The sequence below is a fragment of the Eretmochelys imbricata genome, chromosome 1, assembly GCF_965152235.1.
Source record: "Eretmochelys imbricata isolate rEreImb1 chromosome 1, rEreImb1.hap1, whole genome shotgun sequence".
Classification (NCBI taxonomy): domain Eukaryota; kingdom Metazoa; phylum Chordata; order Testudines; family Cheloniidae; genus Eretmochelys; species Eretmochelys imbricata.
Window position 1 is genome coordinate 38865925 of NC_135572.1, and position 15383 is coordinate 38881307.

Sequence of the window (15383 nt, forward strand, 5' to 3'; positions counted from 1 at the left end):
GAGCTATTGGGGAATGTAGCATGTAGTCCTCACTGCCCAGCCCCTCCCTGGCAACTCCAGCAGTGCATGTGCAGAAGGAAGAGAGGAGGTGAGGCCAAACTCCTGCTGTACTAGTTCTGTGGCTGCTGCAGGCTACCTCTTTCTCCACAGTTATCTGCCTGCCAGGGACAGACTGACCTGAAGAGCTGGAGGTAACCTGGAGCTCTGCTCTTCTCTTTTTGCATCAGCTATACCTTGACCCGGCCTCTCATGCGAGCTGTTGGAGGTCTGTCCACCTCATGAAGCAAAGATCACTCATATCCCCAACTGACCACCCAGCTCACTACCAGTGAGCACCTTTGTTGCTAGCTGACAAAGAAAATTTTGATGGAATCCCATGTTAGTGTTCTGGCAGCATGTCACTGATGAACAGTGCTCCTGCAAGCACTTTTGTGCCATTGGCAGCAAAACAAGTGTTAATGTTGACCCTGATTGTTTGGCACAATGTGTTTTTCACCACTGTTGGTGCATTAGATTTCTCTGTTATCAGCAAGTCAGTAAATGTCTTTAGTGATGTAAATATTACCAGGCCTGTATCTGGGTCAGCTCCTCTTTCATTTCCTCTCAGCTGTGCATTCTCAATACAGGGATTAATTTGTGTCAACCTTAAAATTTTGCAGTTCTTAATTACCAGGCATAGGGCCAAACCTAGAGATTATCATCTTCATAAGAGTTGATGGAAAACCACACTTGATGTGCCTCTTTTTGGCATCACATTGCAGTCAGTAATCTACCTTCTGAGAAACTTCCTAATATTGTTCTGGGAACATTTCTAGACACAACCTTCTATCTGTCCAGACCACAGAGTCCAGGGCTCTCAGCTAAGTGTCTGCACTTGGTTACCTACTCTTGTCATTCATACTCCAGCAAACAGAAGTTGAAAGGTTCTCCTTAAGTTTGGGACCATGTGTGGATAGGTTGCTCTTTAGAAAACATGGTCCCAACCCGTTTGCACAGGTCCATCCATTTATCAGAGTAAGACCTTAACTAAACCCAGTCAGTTCCCATCACTTCAGTTGGCTGTAAGTACTTGAACTAGTAGTGGAGTTTGGAGTAGCTCTGTGAGGAAATCATGTGTGATTGAATGGGAAATGAACACCAGCACAGCTGCCAGGTACTAGTATAGGAGAGAGGCTTAGTATTACACCATACATCACTGGTTTTCAAACCGGAGAGTGTGCCATCTGGGCGGGGGGGTGGGGGTGGGGAGGTACAACAGGATTGTTGGGGGAATGTGAGGACCTGACTAGTTGCTGAGAGTTCTCACTGACTTGGTCTCCTGCTCCAGTTCCTGCCACTGCTGCTGGGCTGGAGAAGCAGGGAGAAGGGAGGGCAAGGAGCAGGGTGGGGGGAATGCCCTCTCCCTGCATGGGGAGTGAGTGTGTGTGTGGGGGGGGGGGCGGGGGGGGTTGGAGGGGAGGCATTCCAGCTTGCTCACCTTCTTGGAGGCTGGTGCGTGTATGCCATGTTGGGAGGTAGTTTCTCCCTGCTCACACAGGCTCTTGCACACCCACCAGTACGCACATGCTGCAGCTGGAGGAGCCTGATGGTGTCTGAGGTTCCTGTGGGTGGGGAAATGGGGAGGTGTGGCCTGGCTGTCTCTCTTGCTGGGGCCACCTGCCTTGGGCGTGCCCTGGCCCATGGAGTGACAGGGTGCTCTGGCTGGGAGGTGGGCTTCCGGATTCCAGGCATCCACAGAAGTGCTATTTCTGCTTGATGAAAGGGGGGGCGGGGCACATGGGATGTGGGTCTCCACGTGGTGGACACAACAAATAAAAAGTTTGGGAACCTCTGCCCTATATAAATGACCTAAAGTTGAAGCCTACCAACTTCCTGTAGTAGAAGTTGTGGTATATGAATTAGTTTTTGGAAACCACTGAAGAGAATGTACTAGATCCAGGCAGTTTCTACTTGCTTCATTTGAGGAGGCAGTGAAGCATGTATTTTACAAATCACAATGTGTTTATGTAGGTAACGGCAATAATATAAAAATGCATACCTTACGAAATGACACTGTTACTGAGGAAATTTTCTAAGCAAAAAGCCTGCACTCACTTGCTCTCATCTCTACCTTCCAGGCAGAATGCTAGTTGAACAGGCCTTGCAACAGACCCTATCCATCATCCTGCTCAGGTCCTGTTGGACCAATGAGGAAAGAAAATTCTAGACAAGGGCAATCTAGAGACTGCAAACTTGAGCGCTCCAGGGATGTACAGCAAACAGAGAAATACACTCAAAAATACATGGGTCCCAAACCATATAGGGATTTATATTGCTGGAAGAGGCACAGGTCTGATTTTAGATTCAGGAAAACTCAATTACAATATAGTAATTACAAGCCTTAATCCACTGCTAGTTGTAAAGAGCTAGAAGCTATTTGAGCTCAACAATTTCCTACCTGGAATGTAGACAGGGCAAATAATTTTCCTAAGGATGCTAAGAAAACTTCTTAGCTGAATAGATACAATTACTTATTGTGAATAAGATTGGTCATTGTCAAAGAACTATCAAATAGATAATGCTGCTAAAGCAGTTTCACAGTTAAATTTGGTTATTAATCAGAGCCATCTGGATAGTCGGTTAATTCAGATTTGTGTCACTGGTTTGATTCCCTCCAGTTTCAAATTGTTTGCTGCTCTTGCCTTTCAAAACATTTTTATGTAGCTGTTTGTATGGGCCAAATAATATGCAAAGGGGGAAGGTTTTATGCAGGATCAGCAAATAGTATCTTCTCTTCTGGAAGTTTCATTTTTGCAGGATTTTTAAATGATCGTTTGCCTCTGATCTGCATTTACAGATTCCAGTATGATGTACAAAGGTGTTTTTGCCTTTTTCTTTTTGTAGGGTCAGCTAATCAGCTTCTCTAAAGAGTTACATCTGCTAGTTGGTAAACTGTCTCTATCTCTAAAAGAAAAGGAGTACTTGTGGCACCTTAGAGACTAACAAATTTATTTGAGCATAAGCTTTCGTGATGCTTCCGATGAAGCGAGCTGTAGCTCATGAAAGCTTATGCTCAAATAAATTTGTTAGTCTCTAAGGTACCGCAAGTACTTCTTTTCTTTTTGCGAATACAGACTAACACGGCTGCTACTCTGAAACCTCTCTCTCTCAGGAAGAGAGAAATCTGTTTGGTACAGAGGCAGCAGCAATGTCACTGTAACTTCACATAAACTAAATGTGAATACAAAAGTAAATCTTTCTGGCTTGGTAGGTCTGCAACAAAATTATCTGGTGCAAGAACAGTTTCTGTCATGAAGGCTAGACTGGCTCCAGACTACTACCCACGAGGAAGGTCATTTTTCTTTTGAGAGAAGTGAGAGAACTGTGCCCAGCTTCTGACTCAATCCAAATCATGGTTTATTAAACTTGCTCTTTCAATGGAAGCACACATAGCCCAGGATCTTCACATTAGGATGAATTCCAAATACTCCAGTAAGCGCAAAATGTTAAATCTTAAGGCAGCTAGGTTATTCATTTCTATAAGGTTTTATTTGAACTGCCCAGAAAAGCTGTATACTGGTGTTTACTTGGACAGAAAACAAAGCTTGTATCATGCTTTAATCCCCAAAATGTCACTCCTGAAGAGCTTTCTTTCCTAATCTCACCTAAAAATAATTGTCAAAATTGTCACCTGGCTATCAATTGAACTAGTTATCTCAGGATTGTAGTTAAATTCTCAGTTCAGTTCGTTGTGTGGATGGTGTCTGTCCCAGTTTTCTTTAGATGCTGCAAAAACTTTGTGACTGTGTCAAATGTGATTTCATGCACATAATACCAGAGAAACTCAATTTTGGTTTTAGCATTGCCTTCAGAAACTGGTTGAAAGTCTTATACTTTCCACTTAAATCACCCTCCCAAAAAAGTCATCCCTGTTTTCCTGACATCAAAACATGAGATGAGTTTGTCCTTTATTGATCCTGTTCTTTGGCTTATTTATTGAACTTCTTGTGTTAACAACTTGAAGAATGGATTCAGATGTTGTTTCTTACAAGATTGTTGTATTCTAGACATGGCCAACCTTCATGCTTACCTGCCTCCTGAGATTAAAAACCAACAAAAATTGAAGAAACCCTGGGAGAAAGGCTTAGGGAGACTTAAAGCATCCAGGGTGCCAGTGTTCCAGATTGTTCCTAGTGTAGGAGAAATTGTAAAGTAAAGGACTGTAAGCAAGGCAGACATGAGCTTTTGAGGAGTGACAGCATGATGGGAAGTGTTTTGGAGACTGCCGTTGCTGGGATGAGCAATAATGCAAGCCAGAGTGCCTGATTCGATGTGAAGAAGTGTGAGTCACAGGTTTGAAAACTGGAAGGGACCATTATCCTCAAGCATAATGACCACCTGCATAATGGAGGCCATGGAATTTCGCATAGTAGTAATTTCTGCATCAAGCTCACATCTGGTAGCTGAGCGAGAGGATATTTTAGGAAGATTTCCAATCTTGATTTAAAGATGTCAAGGGATGAAGAATCTGCCACTTGCCTAGGTGTGAGTTGTTCCAGTGGATAATTACCCTCATTTAGAAATTTGTGCCTGAATTTATGTAGCTTCAGCTTCCAACTCTTGTTTTGTTTTTGACTATATTGAGGGGCCCTCTGTCAGAAATGTTTCTCTGTGTAAGTACTTGTTGACTGTGATGTAGGTTGTGTCTTAACCTTGTCTTTGGTAAACTAAATAGACTGAGTTTTCTAAGTCATTCAGTACAAGGCAGACTTTCCAGCTGTTTTTGGAACCCTTTCCAGTAGTGCAGCTAGACACACTATTCCAGTAATAGTCTCATCAATGTTACATACAGAGTCAATACTCCTACTTGATATTATACTGCTTATGTAGAAGACTCACATTAGCTGGCTTAGCCACAGGCCTGCAGTGACAGGACATGTTCACCTGGTTATCAGCCAAGAACCTTAAAACCTTGTCAGAGTCGCTGTTTTCCAGAATGCAATCTTCCATCTGGTAAGTATGACCTACGCTCATCTCTAGCTGTATGATCTTGAATTTGGCTGTATTAAAACACATGGTGTTCTGATGAGCCCAGTTATGAAGCAACCCAGATAATTTTGAATAACTGGCCTGTCATTGTTTCCCACTCCACTGATTTTTGTAATTTGTAAATGTTACCAGCAATGACTTCATATATTCTTTCAGATCATCGATAGACACTGAATATGATTGGGTCAAGAACATATCTCTTGGGTGAATCCCATTAAAAATCCATTGTTTGAGTTATGATTCCCCATTTACAATTACTTTCTGAACTCTACTGGCCAATTTTTAATCCTTTTTATATGCACTGCACTGATTTAGTATAGAGCTAATTTTTACATCAGAATGCCATGTGGTATGAACTCAAATGCTTTACAGTGTAATATTTATAAGCCAAACTTGTAGTTTTGTCAAACTATATCAAGTGTGTTTGACAAGACCTATTTTCCATAAAACCATATCAATTTGATATTAATTATTGAACCACCCTTTAATCCTGATCCATTTTGGCTGAGATTGATGTCAGGCAAACAGTTACCTGAGTCATCCTGCTTACCTTTTAAAAAAATAGTAGCAAATTAGCCTTTTATGTGTTCTTTGGGGAACGTCTCCAATATTCAAGATTTGTTAAAGATCAGCATTAATGGGTGAGTGCTCCTTGATGGGTTCTTTAAATCTTCTTGGGTGTAAGTTACTGGGTCCTGCAAGTTGAACTGTAACTGTTGCCATTTAACATCATCCTTGGTCATGGAATAGTGGAGGCAGAGTCATGAAGGTTGCGTGGAAGGCTCAATAGCAGTGAGAACAAAAGGAGATGGATTTCAAAGGTAGACTGCCACAAGACATCTCAGCTGTCTTCACTGAATTTTTTTTTATTGTGGGGTAAATAATGCGTATGAATTCCCCTGGTAAAAACATAATAGAGAGATAGCGCTTTAGTGTTACTGTGAAGTAAGCTAGGCAAAGTCAATCAGAGGGAAGAGGTGTAGTGCTAACCTTGCCAAGCTACCTGATAGTAAAACACGCTGAATGCCAAAGAAACAAGGGATAGTTTTCACTGTGTTAGGAGATAACTAAGCCCTTGAGATTATCTGAGTGGGAAATATGAGTATGACCATAAAGTGACCACTTGGAAACTGATATTTGGAGATTCTGATTGAGTCCTTGTCTATACATACACATTTCACTAATTTAAATCACTTTCTAAATTGATTTAGTTAAACAGATGCAAACTGTGGGGGACCAGGGGAACCAGGGAAGGATGGTATAGTCCTCATTTGAGTATCTGACATGCATATATAGCTGTACTTGTCAAAGGACCAGTAACTGCCACCTGAACACCTCCATCAGAAGACTCATTTTTCTTCAGTTATTTTTAACTTTTAAACCAGTAGTCCTGCAACTGCACTGAGATTATTATAGACTCCAGATTTTGCAACAAATTGCAGCAAAGGAAAAGAAACTGAAAGTCCTTATTGCTAATATGGAATTTCTGAGAAAGAATTGTCTGATTTAAAATTTTTGTAAAGACAAAAACCATTCTTCAAGTCAGTGCAGAGTATTTTGGAAGGACATGGCCTGTGTGGATATCTGAGAGTAACAAGACAGTTGTCGTGTTAGTTAATTGGGAAGATTTAGTAATATAAATAATTAAAAGCTGCAGTTACTTGTGCAATCAAGATTTGGTTAAATAAAACGCATGAACAGGCACTTTACAATTAAAAAGTTCCAGGACTAACTTTAAAACTTGTGTACTGAATGTATTAATCCAGTGTGAAAGTAAAGGGGTAAATATCTTCTATTTGTTTCACTGATTAAAGGCACCTGCAAATAGTTGTGGTATTATCTCATGTTTTGTTTAGAGATTTGAGTACTGAGATAAGAACTAAGGCCCAGCTTTGCAAATACTAGTTTGAATGGCACTATTCACATAGTTAAAGTTAAGCATTTGGGTAAATGTTTGTACCAAGGCATAAGTAAGAGACCTAATTAATTGTTACAAGTATTGTAGCCTCCTTTTGGCTAAAAAATAAGCTACTTGTAAATAGTCATTTCAGGAATTTTTAACTTGTCAAGTGTGTGAAGTTGAGATATAGAGGGGGATAATCTGCAGCTCAGAAGAGAGTCTGAGTGGAGGGGTTTGGTTATTCTAATAATTCAGAAGTCATGTGGATCCAAATAACTAGCATCTAACTTCAGTAGAGTTGCTAAGTGCCCTACAAAAAATTACCAGTACTTGAATTGGTAACCAATTTGGTCACTTGCAGGTGACTGACAGTTGGTCCTAGCCCCAGATCAGAAACCATGTGTATGCTGTTTCTTGTTGAATTACAAAAATGATATCATCAACCTCAAAAATCATGACATAGCCCCCCAAAATATTGAGATTAAAAAGAATAGTTAATTTAATTTGCCTTCTACTTTCTGAGCAGGATGCACTCCTCGTTTTCAATCTTTTCTCTGAGCTATGAGGGTTGGAAACTTCATTTTTTTTTAAATGAAAGTTTAGATTTTCAATCCTGGATTCTAGTATCTTGGGGCCTTAAGAAAAACATCAGATATAGTGAGACTTGTGATGAAATCATGATATTTGGCAAAGCTGCAAACATAAAAATTGATTACATATATGGTACAATATATAGCAGTAGAGTAAGTTATCACTCTCAGGACTTTACCTAAAGTTGAAGTCACACTTGTGTGGCAAAGATGTTGTTAGTAAAATGGGAAAAGTACTCTGCAAAATTAGCATTTATTTAGCATTTGCAATTGATTAACTGACTTCTATTCACACAGAAGTTTGTAAGCTCTTTGAGGCAGGAATCATGTCTTCATTTATGTTGTACAGTGCCTATTATAATGGGCCCTAATCCTGATTTGGGCCGCTAAGGACTACTGCTGTTGTGTTAAATCTGCTTCATTTCACCATTTCTGTTCCACTTAGCCAATAAATTAATTTGTAGAGTTCAGTTTTGTTTCCAAGGCAATTAATAATTAAATATTAAAATGATTTTAAGATAGATAATTGTTTCCTTTAATATCACAAGTATGTTGCATATAAATCCTTTTACTACTGGGCCTTTGGTGAATGTGCACAAGGCACTGAATGGAAACTTCCCTCAAATGATCATTCTTACCCTTTTTCTCTGAAATGCCCTGCTCAGACCCCATTGTTGCTAATTGTTCCTGGAAGAATGTGTATATATGTAATATATAATCTTGAATGTACTGTGATTGAGAATACAGAAGATCAGGCAATATAAAATATTGAATGGTCCTACAAACTGGCAGGCATTTTCAGAGTTTGTGGAGAAATTCAGGTGTTGTTAATGACCTGCAAAGGAAAAAACACTAAATGTATTTACTTTACCAGTAGGTACTGAATGCCCTAGTAACCAAAAGGAAAGGGGCATTCAGTAAATTTCATAGTTTGACAGAAGGGAAGTTTGGGGCTGTATTTTTGTGGGGGAAAGATAAGGGACTTTTAGTACATACTGTGTATACATTGGGAAAATTAAATTCTCACTTCTGAACATTTTGTAATATTTGTGTTTTTGGCTAGTTTGTCCTCTGTGTGTGCTTAGTCTATGGGCATGAGTGTGCATGATGATTGGTTGGGTTCCTGAGCCCCAAAGCTAGGCAATACTGTTGTGAAGCATTCATGATGGTGAACCATCATAGCATACTTTATATACAGAAGTGTCTTAAATGATAAAACACATTTTCTTGTGGTTCTATATTGGTACGGCACTCAAGAAAGCTTTAAGGAGACATTTAAAACGATTCAAACAGAAAAGTGGAGAGAATTTGATGGATGATGCAATACATTGAAACAGCAATTTTTCTTCAAGTGCTAGTCTGTATATGTATTCCACTATGGGTACATATGTACTTCGTGCATCTGAGACCAGAGAATTTTTGGAAGAAGAGTCTGTAGGTCCATGCCTGGACCTATGCCAAGCACTGAAGGTATAAGGGGCAGGGCGGACTACAGCCTCCCCAGTTCATTCTCACCACCTTTTGGCCTGAGCTGTAACCTTTCATGTCTGGAGTTTCTCTTCTCTCTTCAGCCTGATTCTTGTCTCCAAACAGTAGATATTTCAAAATTTAATGACCATAGTCTACAAAATCTGTGTATAGAAGCTGTCAATTTATGGTACTGGTGTATCAAGAACCACATCACCCTATTAACAGTGTACCCTCCAGGAACCCAAAATTAATTGGCAAACAGTCGCAGCAAACATTTTGCCATCTATCAGGAGTGGGAGTTTCATGATTCATGGTGCACGGCATTTTAACTCAGTGGGGAACCCCTGATTGGAACCTGTTTGCAAACAGGAAATGCAAAATATACTACTCCAGGGTAGCTCAAGGAAAGCATTCCAGAGGCAATACTTTCCTACTGCCTTGAGCTGTGCCTCCCTTCCCCTGCCCTCCCCCTAATACCTTGGGTTCTACTGAGGATTCGACAGGACAGGGAACAAGTCATCCTCATCACCCTCAAATGGCCCAGACAGTCTGGTTTCCAAGCCTCCTACAAGTGTCATCACATCCATCTGTCAGCATTTGGTCATTACTGCACCTGTTGACCCAGTAATATGGCAGACTCAGGCATCCTAACCTGGAGGTGCTTCATCTCACTGCTTGGTACTTGGATGGGCATCAAGCCTAGAACATTCATGCTCTGAAGCTGTGCAAACCATTCTTAATAATAGAAAGGACTTCTGGAAAATGTTACCTAGTCAAGTGAAAATGGTTCTCGCTTTGGGCCCTGTAAAATCATACGTCTCCAGAGACAGCAGACAGATAATCCCACTATTTTAGACTATCTTCTTAAGCTGTGTCTGCACTACTGTGGTAAGTCGACCTAAGTTATGCAATGCCAACTACATGAATAATGTAATTGGAGTTTCCATAGCTTAGGTTGATTTACTGCAGTGTCTACACTGCGCTTGGGAGATGCTCTCCTGTCGATTTAGCTTACTCCTCTCATTTCCAGGTCTTCATTAGACCCACTAAATTGATCGGTGATGCATCGTTTGCCGCAGAGTCAATCCCGCAGTAGTGTAGACATAACCTTAGTCTCAAGGTGGGTGTTTCCCTTAGTTTGATATGGGTTTACCGGGTGGCAATCAGCACATGTCACCAACCCTTGGGCTTAGGTGCAGACCAACTGCTTGCAAAAATTCTCTGGTCTCAGGCGCATAGAGTACTTGCGTACCTGCAATGGCATACAGATAGGGACCACACATCTCTAAGAACTCCAGTTACAGTTAGGTAAGTAGCTTCTCTTTCTCTCCATCCTACTCCAGATTGTGTACGGAAGGGTCAGAATTATCCTAGGTTGTAGGAGTAGAACAGATAGTGAGGGTGCAGGTGGATAAAAGATCAGATGAACCATGTCCAGGTTGAGTTTTAAAAATATTGAGTAATTTAAAGTTAGGTGTTTCATTAGCCATGTAGAATGGGGCCTTTTTGTGGGAATGGAGACTTGTTTTACTTTAAAAAGCAGAAATAACTAATAAAACTACTAACTTGGTCAATTCAGCTCCTAAGAATCTTGCATTTGACAAGTTCGGCTCTCACCACCAGAAAGCTGTTACTAGAAATGATTATAAAGAAATTAAAATCTGCATAAAAATTCTTTATTCATTTTAAATTTGCTCATGGGCCTTAGAATACTCTTGTTTCTGTTGTTCACTTTTTCCATTTCCTTTGAGTTTTAACCTGTTACTGGCAACAGGCTTCGATTATTTAACAAGAAATCTTCCAAGTTACAGTTGGTGATCAAATCATTTCCTTGTGGCAACTATAGGCATTTTTCTCATAGAAAAGTTTAATATTGTGTAAGTATTTAATGTGTTCTTAGAAGTCTCTTAATACAGTTTAGCAGCTGGAAGCAGGAGATGCCAGCACCAAGTGATCAGCAAGGTCTCTGTGCACCACCATGTGTCCTCAGATCACTCTTGGGGGCGGGGACACCACTTTTAGTTCTATTGCCTAGAGAAAACTCTCTTCTTCCTTACCCTCCCTCATTCTGGACCTGGTTGTTTAATCTTATTTATAGTTTAGGAAATTCAGCACTTGTAATATGTGTGTTCATTGATAACATCAGAAGAAAGTTGTCTATATCCTCAGAACATATTTTCTTGTTTCTCAGTGTTCCCTGTCAATTGGGGAAAGAAGTGTTTAAAAAATAATTCCACAAAAATTGATTGTCACCCAAGTCTTGGCAGTACCTGAAAATTGCCACACTGGCAACCTATCTACTTCCCTAAACATGCCCCCTTCCAAAAATCCCAACAAAAACACAAATCAGTTATCCTCTCTCCTCCAAGTCTCCAGACCATAACCTAAGCAGAGGTGTCACCCTGAAAATCTAGAAGAGTCAGAGAGGCCATGAAATCCACTATGGATTTTGCTATTGCTCTTGATTTTTGCAAGGAAGGTGCTCAGGTGCTAAGGCAATGGACAGCAGTAAAAACCCTAAGGCAAATTATTTTAAACAAATTTTTTGAAAAGACTGTAGATTGGCATCGTCCTGCTAAATATCTGTTTACCTAATACAAAAGTCTTAGAACAATGCCAATATGTAATATTTTCCTAGCTTGGCTGAAAAACAGTTGGCTTTTACAGTCTTTTTTGGCTAGTTTGAGAGCTCATGAAGAATAACAGTGTGACTCAGAATTAACACAGGTAACTTTTAAATTACGAAATTGTCATGTGAAGGTCTAATTAAAAAAAAAAATAGGTAGAAGAGATTATTTCCTTTTAAGAGTTAGAGAGATCTCTCCCCTCTCTTCCCCCCCCCTCAGTTAGTCATTGAGTTCAACTATGCATGCTCTTTTCATCTTTCCTCCTAAATCCATCTACTAGCTTCTCTGGGTAGAGGTGCAAAATGCTTGCTCCTCTTCCTCCAAGTCTTCCAGGGTTTTCTCTGTGTTCCTTGCTGCCCCCCTGGAGACTTTGATGGCATGCTGTCAAACAGTGAGGCTGTTGGGGTTAAGGAAGGGATTGTGAGCCTCTACGGCTCTGTACTGGGAGCCCTTGAGGATACCCAGTCCAGCTCTTCGTGGAAAGGGCATGTCTGAGGATTCCTCCCAGAGCAACTGATTGAGTCTTTTGCTCTTCGTAAAGGTGCCTCATGCGTTCCTAGCACTGGGATGGAGCCTGGTGAATGCCTGCCTTTTCCAGCCTCTGTGAAATCTCCTGGTACAGGCGAATGTTCCTGCTGCTCTGGGCGAAGTCATGGAGGATGGTATATTCTGCCCACATATTGATCAGCTCCCGTGTGTGGTTGGTGGGCCAGGCAGCTGCCCTTGGAGCAGGATCTGTGTTCACCTGTACTGATCAGAAGAGTGCAGTAGAATACTATTGTAAAGTGATCAGCCCAATTTGCTACTATGAGTGATAATGGAGGGACAAGGATCTTTATAGATTGGGTAAGGGTCAGGCAGGAAAGGGTTCACTGCATTGTGGGTATGGGGATGGGGACTATTAAAACTCAGGTTGGTACCCCTTTTCCCACTGCACACTGGCACATACTATACCGTAGCCAAAAGTGCATACTTCCCTATACGCCTTCGACATGCTGGGTTACTTGCCCTCTACTTGCCTTTGGATATGTGCTTCTGGGGCTTAGATGTACACAATAGGTGGGTTAAGGCACAAGCACATGCATGGACACGTGTACAGTCTCTAGTATAGTTTTAGCCTTAATCATTTTTGTTACTCTTCTGAATTTAGCTCTGAATTTCTTCCATGTCTTTTTGGGACCAAGGTACATAGAACTGTGCACAGTATTTTAGGTACAGTCTCAGCAATGATGAATACCCTTGTTTCCTTGGTGTGTGACATGAATCTTCTGCCTCTGCAGTACTAAATTGCATTGTCATTTATGCCATCTATTATATTGTAAATGTAATTTAATTTGCCATTTGCCATCACTCTAGGTTTCTTTTGGGAGTACTGTTTTCTCAGCATTGCCCTCCTAATGAGCTCCTTATGTTTCCAGTTGTTTCCCCCCGTATTTGTTGGCTTGAATTTTTCCAACAATTTGACTCTGTGTGTGTGTGTTTGTGTAAATAAAATAAACAAAAAAATCAGGAGATTCTAGTTTGTACATACTCCAATCAAAATACATTAAACATAAAACATTGAAATTAAGCGCAGAACCCTGTTGATCACTTCTAACTTTGTAGAATTGTTTTCAGTTTCAGATTAATTTTTTGTTATTTTTAATTCCATGCTTTAGCTCCCTTGGCCTTGCAGTGGCACCTCGGGTTAGATTTCTTCAGAAAGCCCAGAAACAATTATCTGTGAATGAGTCACTGGAAGGAAAAGGCCACCCAAAAGGGACAGGGCAGTGTGAAGATGCATGCTCCTTAGTAAGCGATGAAGAGGTGGAGGAAAGCCAAACTCATTTTAAAGAAAAGATATCTACTGTTCAAAGAATGAAAGGAGAGGGAAAAAAAGAACCACCAGAGGAAAAAGAACTCCCCAGCAAAGTCGTTGACAAAGAGGGCGATGAGTCAGGGGAATTATCTGAAAAAGAAGAAGTTTCTTCAATAAACAAGGTTCCAAAAGCAGAATCCATTAATTTCTTTGAGGATAATGATGACGACTTTAGAGATCTTGATTTGCTGACAGTGAAACGGCAGAACGTTTTTGGCTTGGAAGCTAAAGATCTTGCAGTATTGGTAAGTGCGTTTTGGTATGAACTTCATGAGTCTCATTTTCAGTTAATGCAACCTGCATAAGAGAATAGAGTAAGAACAAAATTCTGCCCCTACACAATGCTAATTTGATATCAAATGAGTTGCCAACCTGTATCAGAGGACAGAATTGGCCTTAATTGAAATTGCATGATTTATATTAGTTCTTATAGATATAGATATAGATAGATGTGAACGAACAGCATCCCACCTCATGGATGGCCTGTGTTATATTATTCATAACGTAGATATCTGAGAAATTTAACAGTTTTAAGTCTTTACACTTACCAATTTTCTTGTACTGTCCTAAAAGTAGCAGCAGAGACCGTCATAACTTTAACTAAATTGATGAGGTTTTACAGTTTATGGAGCTGGGAACCTCATTGTAATTCATTATGCACCACTTCATAATACAAATCATTACAAATGTTCTTTACAATAATGTATCCTTCACACCATGAATTTTACTTTTAATGAGACCTTTGCTATTGGGAGCTAAGCCAGTAACTAAGAGAACGCTTCTTGTAAAACAGTTATAAAGGTTTATTAAAAGTGTTCATCTAGATCTTTCATTTCTGTGGCAAGTGTATATGGATTGACACCTCAGTATCCCTCTTTGCTTCATATTCTGACAAATGTAGCATTTTTCAAATGCAGTATTCTATTAAGTATAGTCATGATATTTATGGAAAATGTTACACTTGATAATGTATCTTTTCACATAGTGATCCATTAGTTTCGTTACTACAAAAAGCTAAATTTAAATGACAGTATGTTTCACGGCGACTTGGTGGGGTAGTGTTTTTTACTTAGATATATTTATAAAGAGATCCTTCTATTAAGCAAAATTAGTTATTTTTAAGTGTCTGTCTATCTTTCATTGAATCTTTATTGTCACACAAAGTGGAAAGCAATTGTTTTAATTTTATGCTCTCCAGTCAGCCTGTGAATATCTTTTTAAAAAAAGATGCTGAAAATTGTTTCACTTTTTTTTGTAAGAGTATTACTTGGAAACAGGCTATTTAATAAGTGACATGTCACACTGCTTTGAAATCCTGGGCAGTTGTGCAGTACCAGGTTTGTACTCCAGCATCTAACTTTTATGGGAATCTTTTTGCTGCCTGGCTGCCCGGGGTGACCCAGGACTCGGGTCTAGGACTAGGGTGGGGTGGCCATGGGGGAGGGGTGCTCTGGGCTTCAGTGGGGGAGGGTGACATACGGGGAGGGCGAGGGATAGGGCCTTAGGTAGAAGGGGAGGGGTCGGGGGCTAACCTTCCACAACGGCCGGTTCACTGGCTGCCCATGGCTCGGATATCTGTGTATCGGGCAGAGTAGTGTATTTTTTCCCCACTAAAAGTCTCAGGCAGAGTGGGGACTGGAGTTATCCAGCTTGTAGGCTTGAGTGTAATGTTCCCTCCCCACCCCAACCTCCTTCAGGGTTGTTAGGAAAAAGTAGTTGGAGATATTTATATACCTGGGAGATGTTGACGGGGAATAATGGAATGAGGATGGGGGAAGACTATATGCTATTCAGCTTCTTGTCAGTGTGCTGCTCCTGGGCCCCACTGCCTGTCCCTGGGCAATCCCCTCCATCAGTAGGATTTTCCTGCCTACTTTATTTAGTTTTCTGCTTATGTGGTGTCTACCAAA

At 40.5% G+C, this 15383-nt stretch overlaps 1 protein-coding gene across 1 annotated transcript in view; it reads left to right on the top strand.

Moving 5' to 3' along the window:
- The window catches only part of DDX10 (DEAD-box helicase 10), a 328324-nt gene that overhangs the window by 72828 nt on the left and 240113 nt on the right, over nt 1-15383 (top strand). Inside the window, exon 13 of the mRNA XM_077808979.1 lies at nt 13274-13718. Within this exon, the coding sequence (XP_077665105.1) occupies nt 13274-13718 (445 nt within the window). The remainder of the gene's footprint in view (nt 1-13273; nt 13719-15383) is intronic.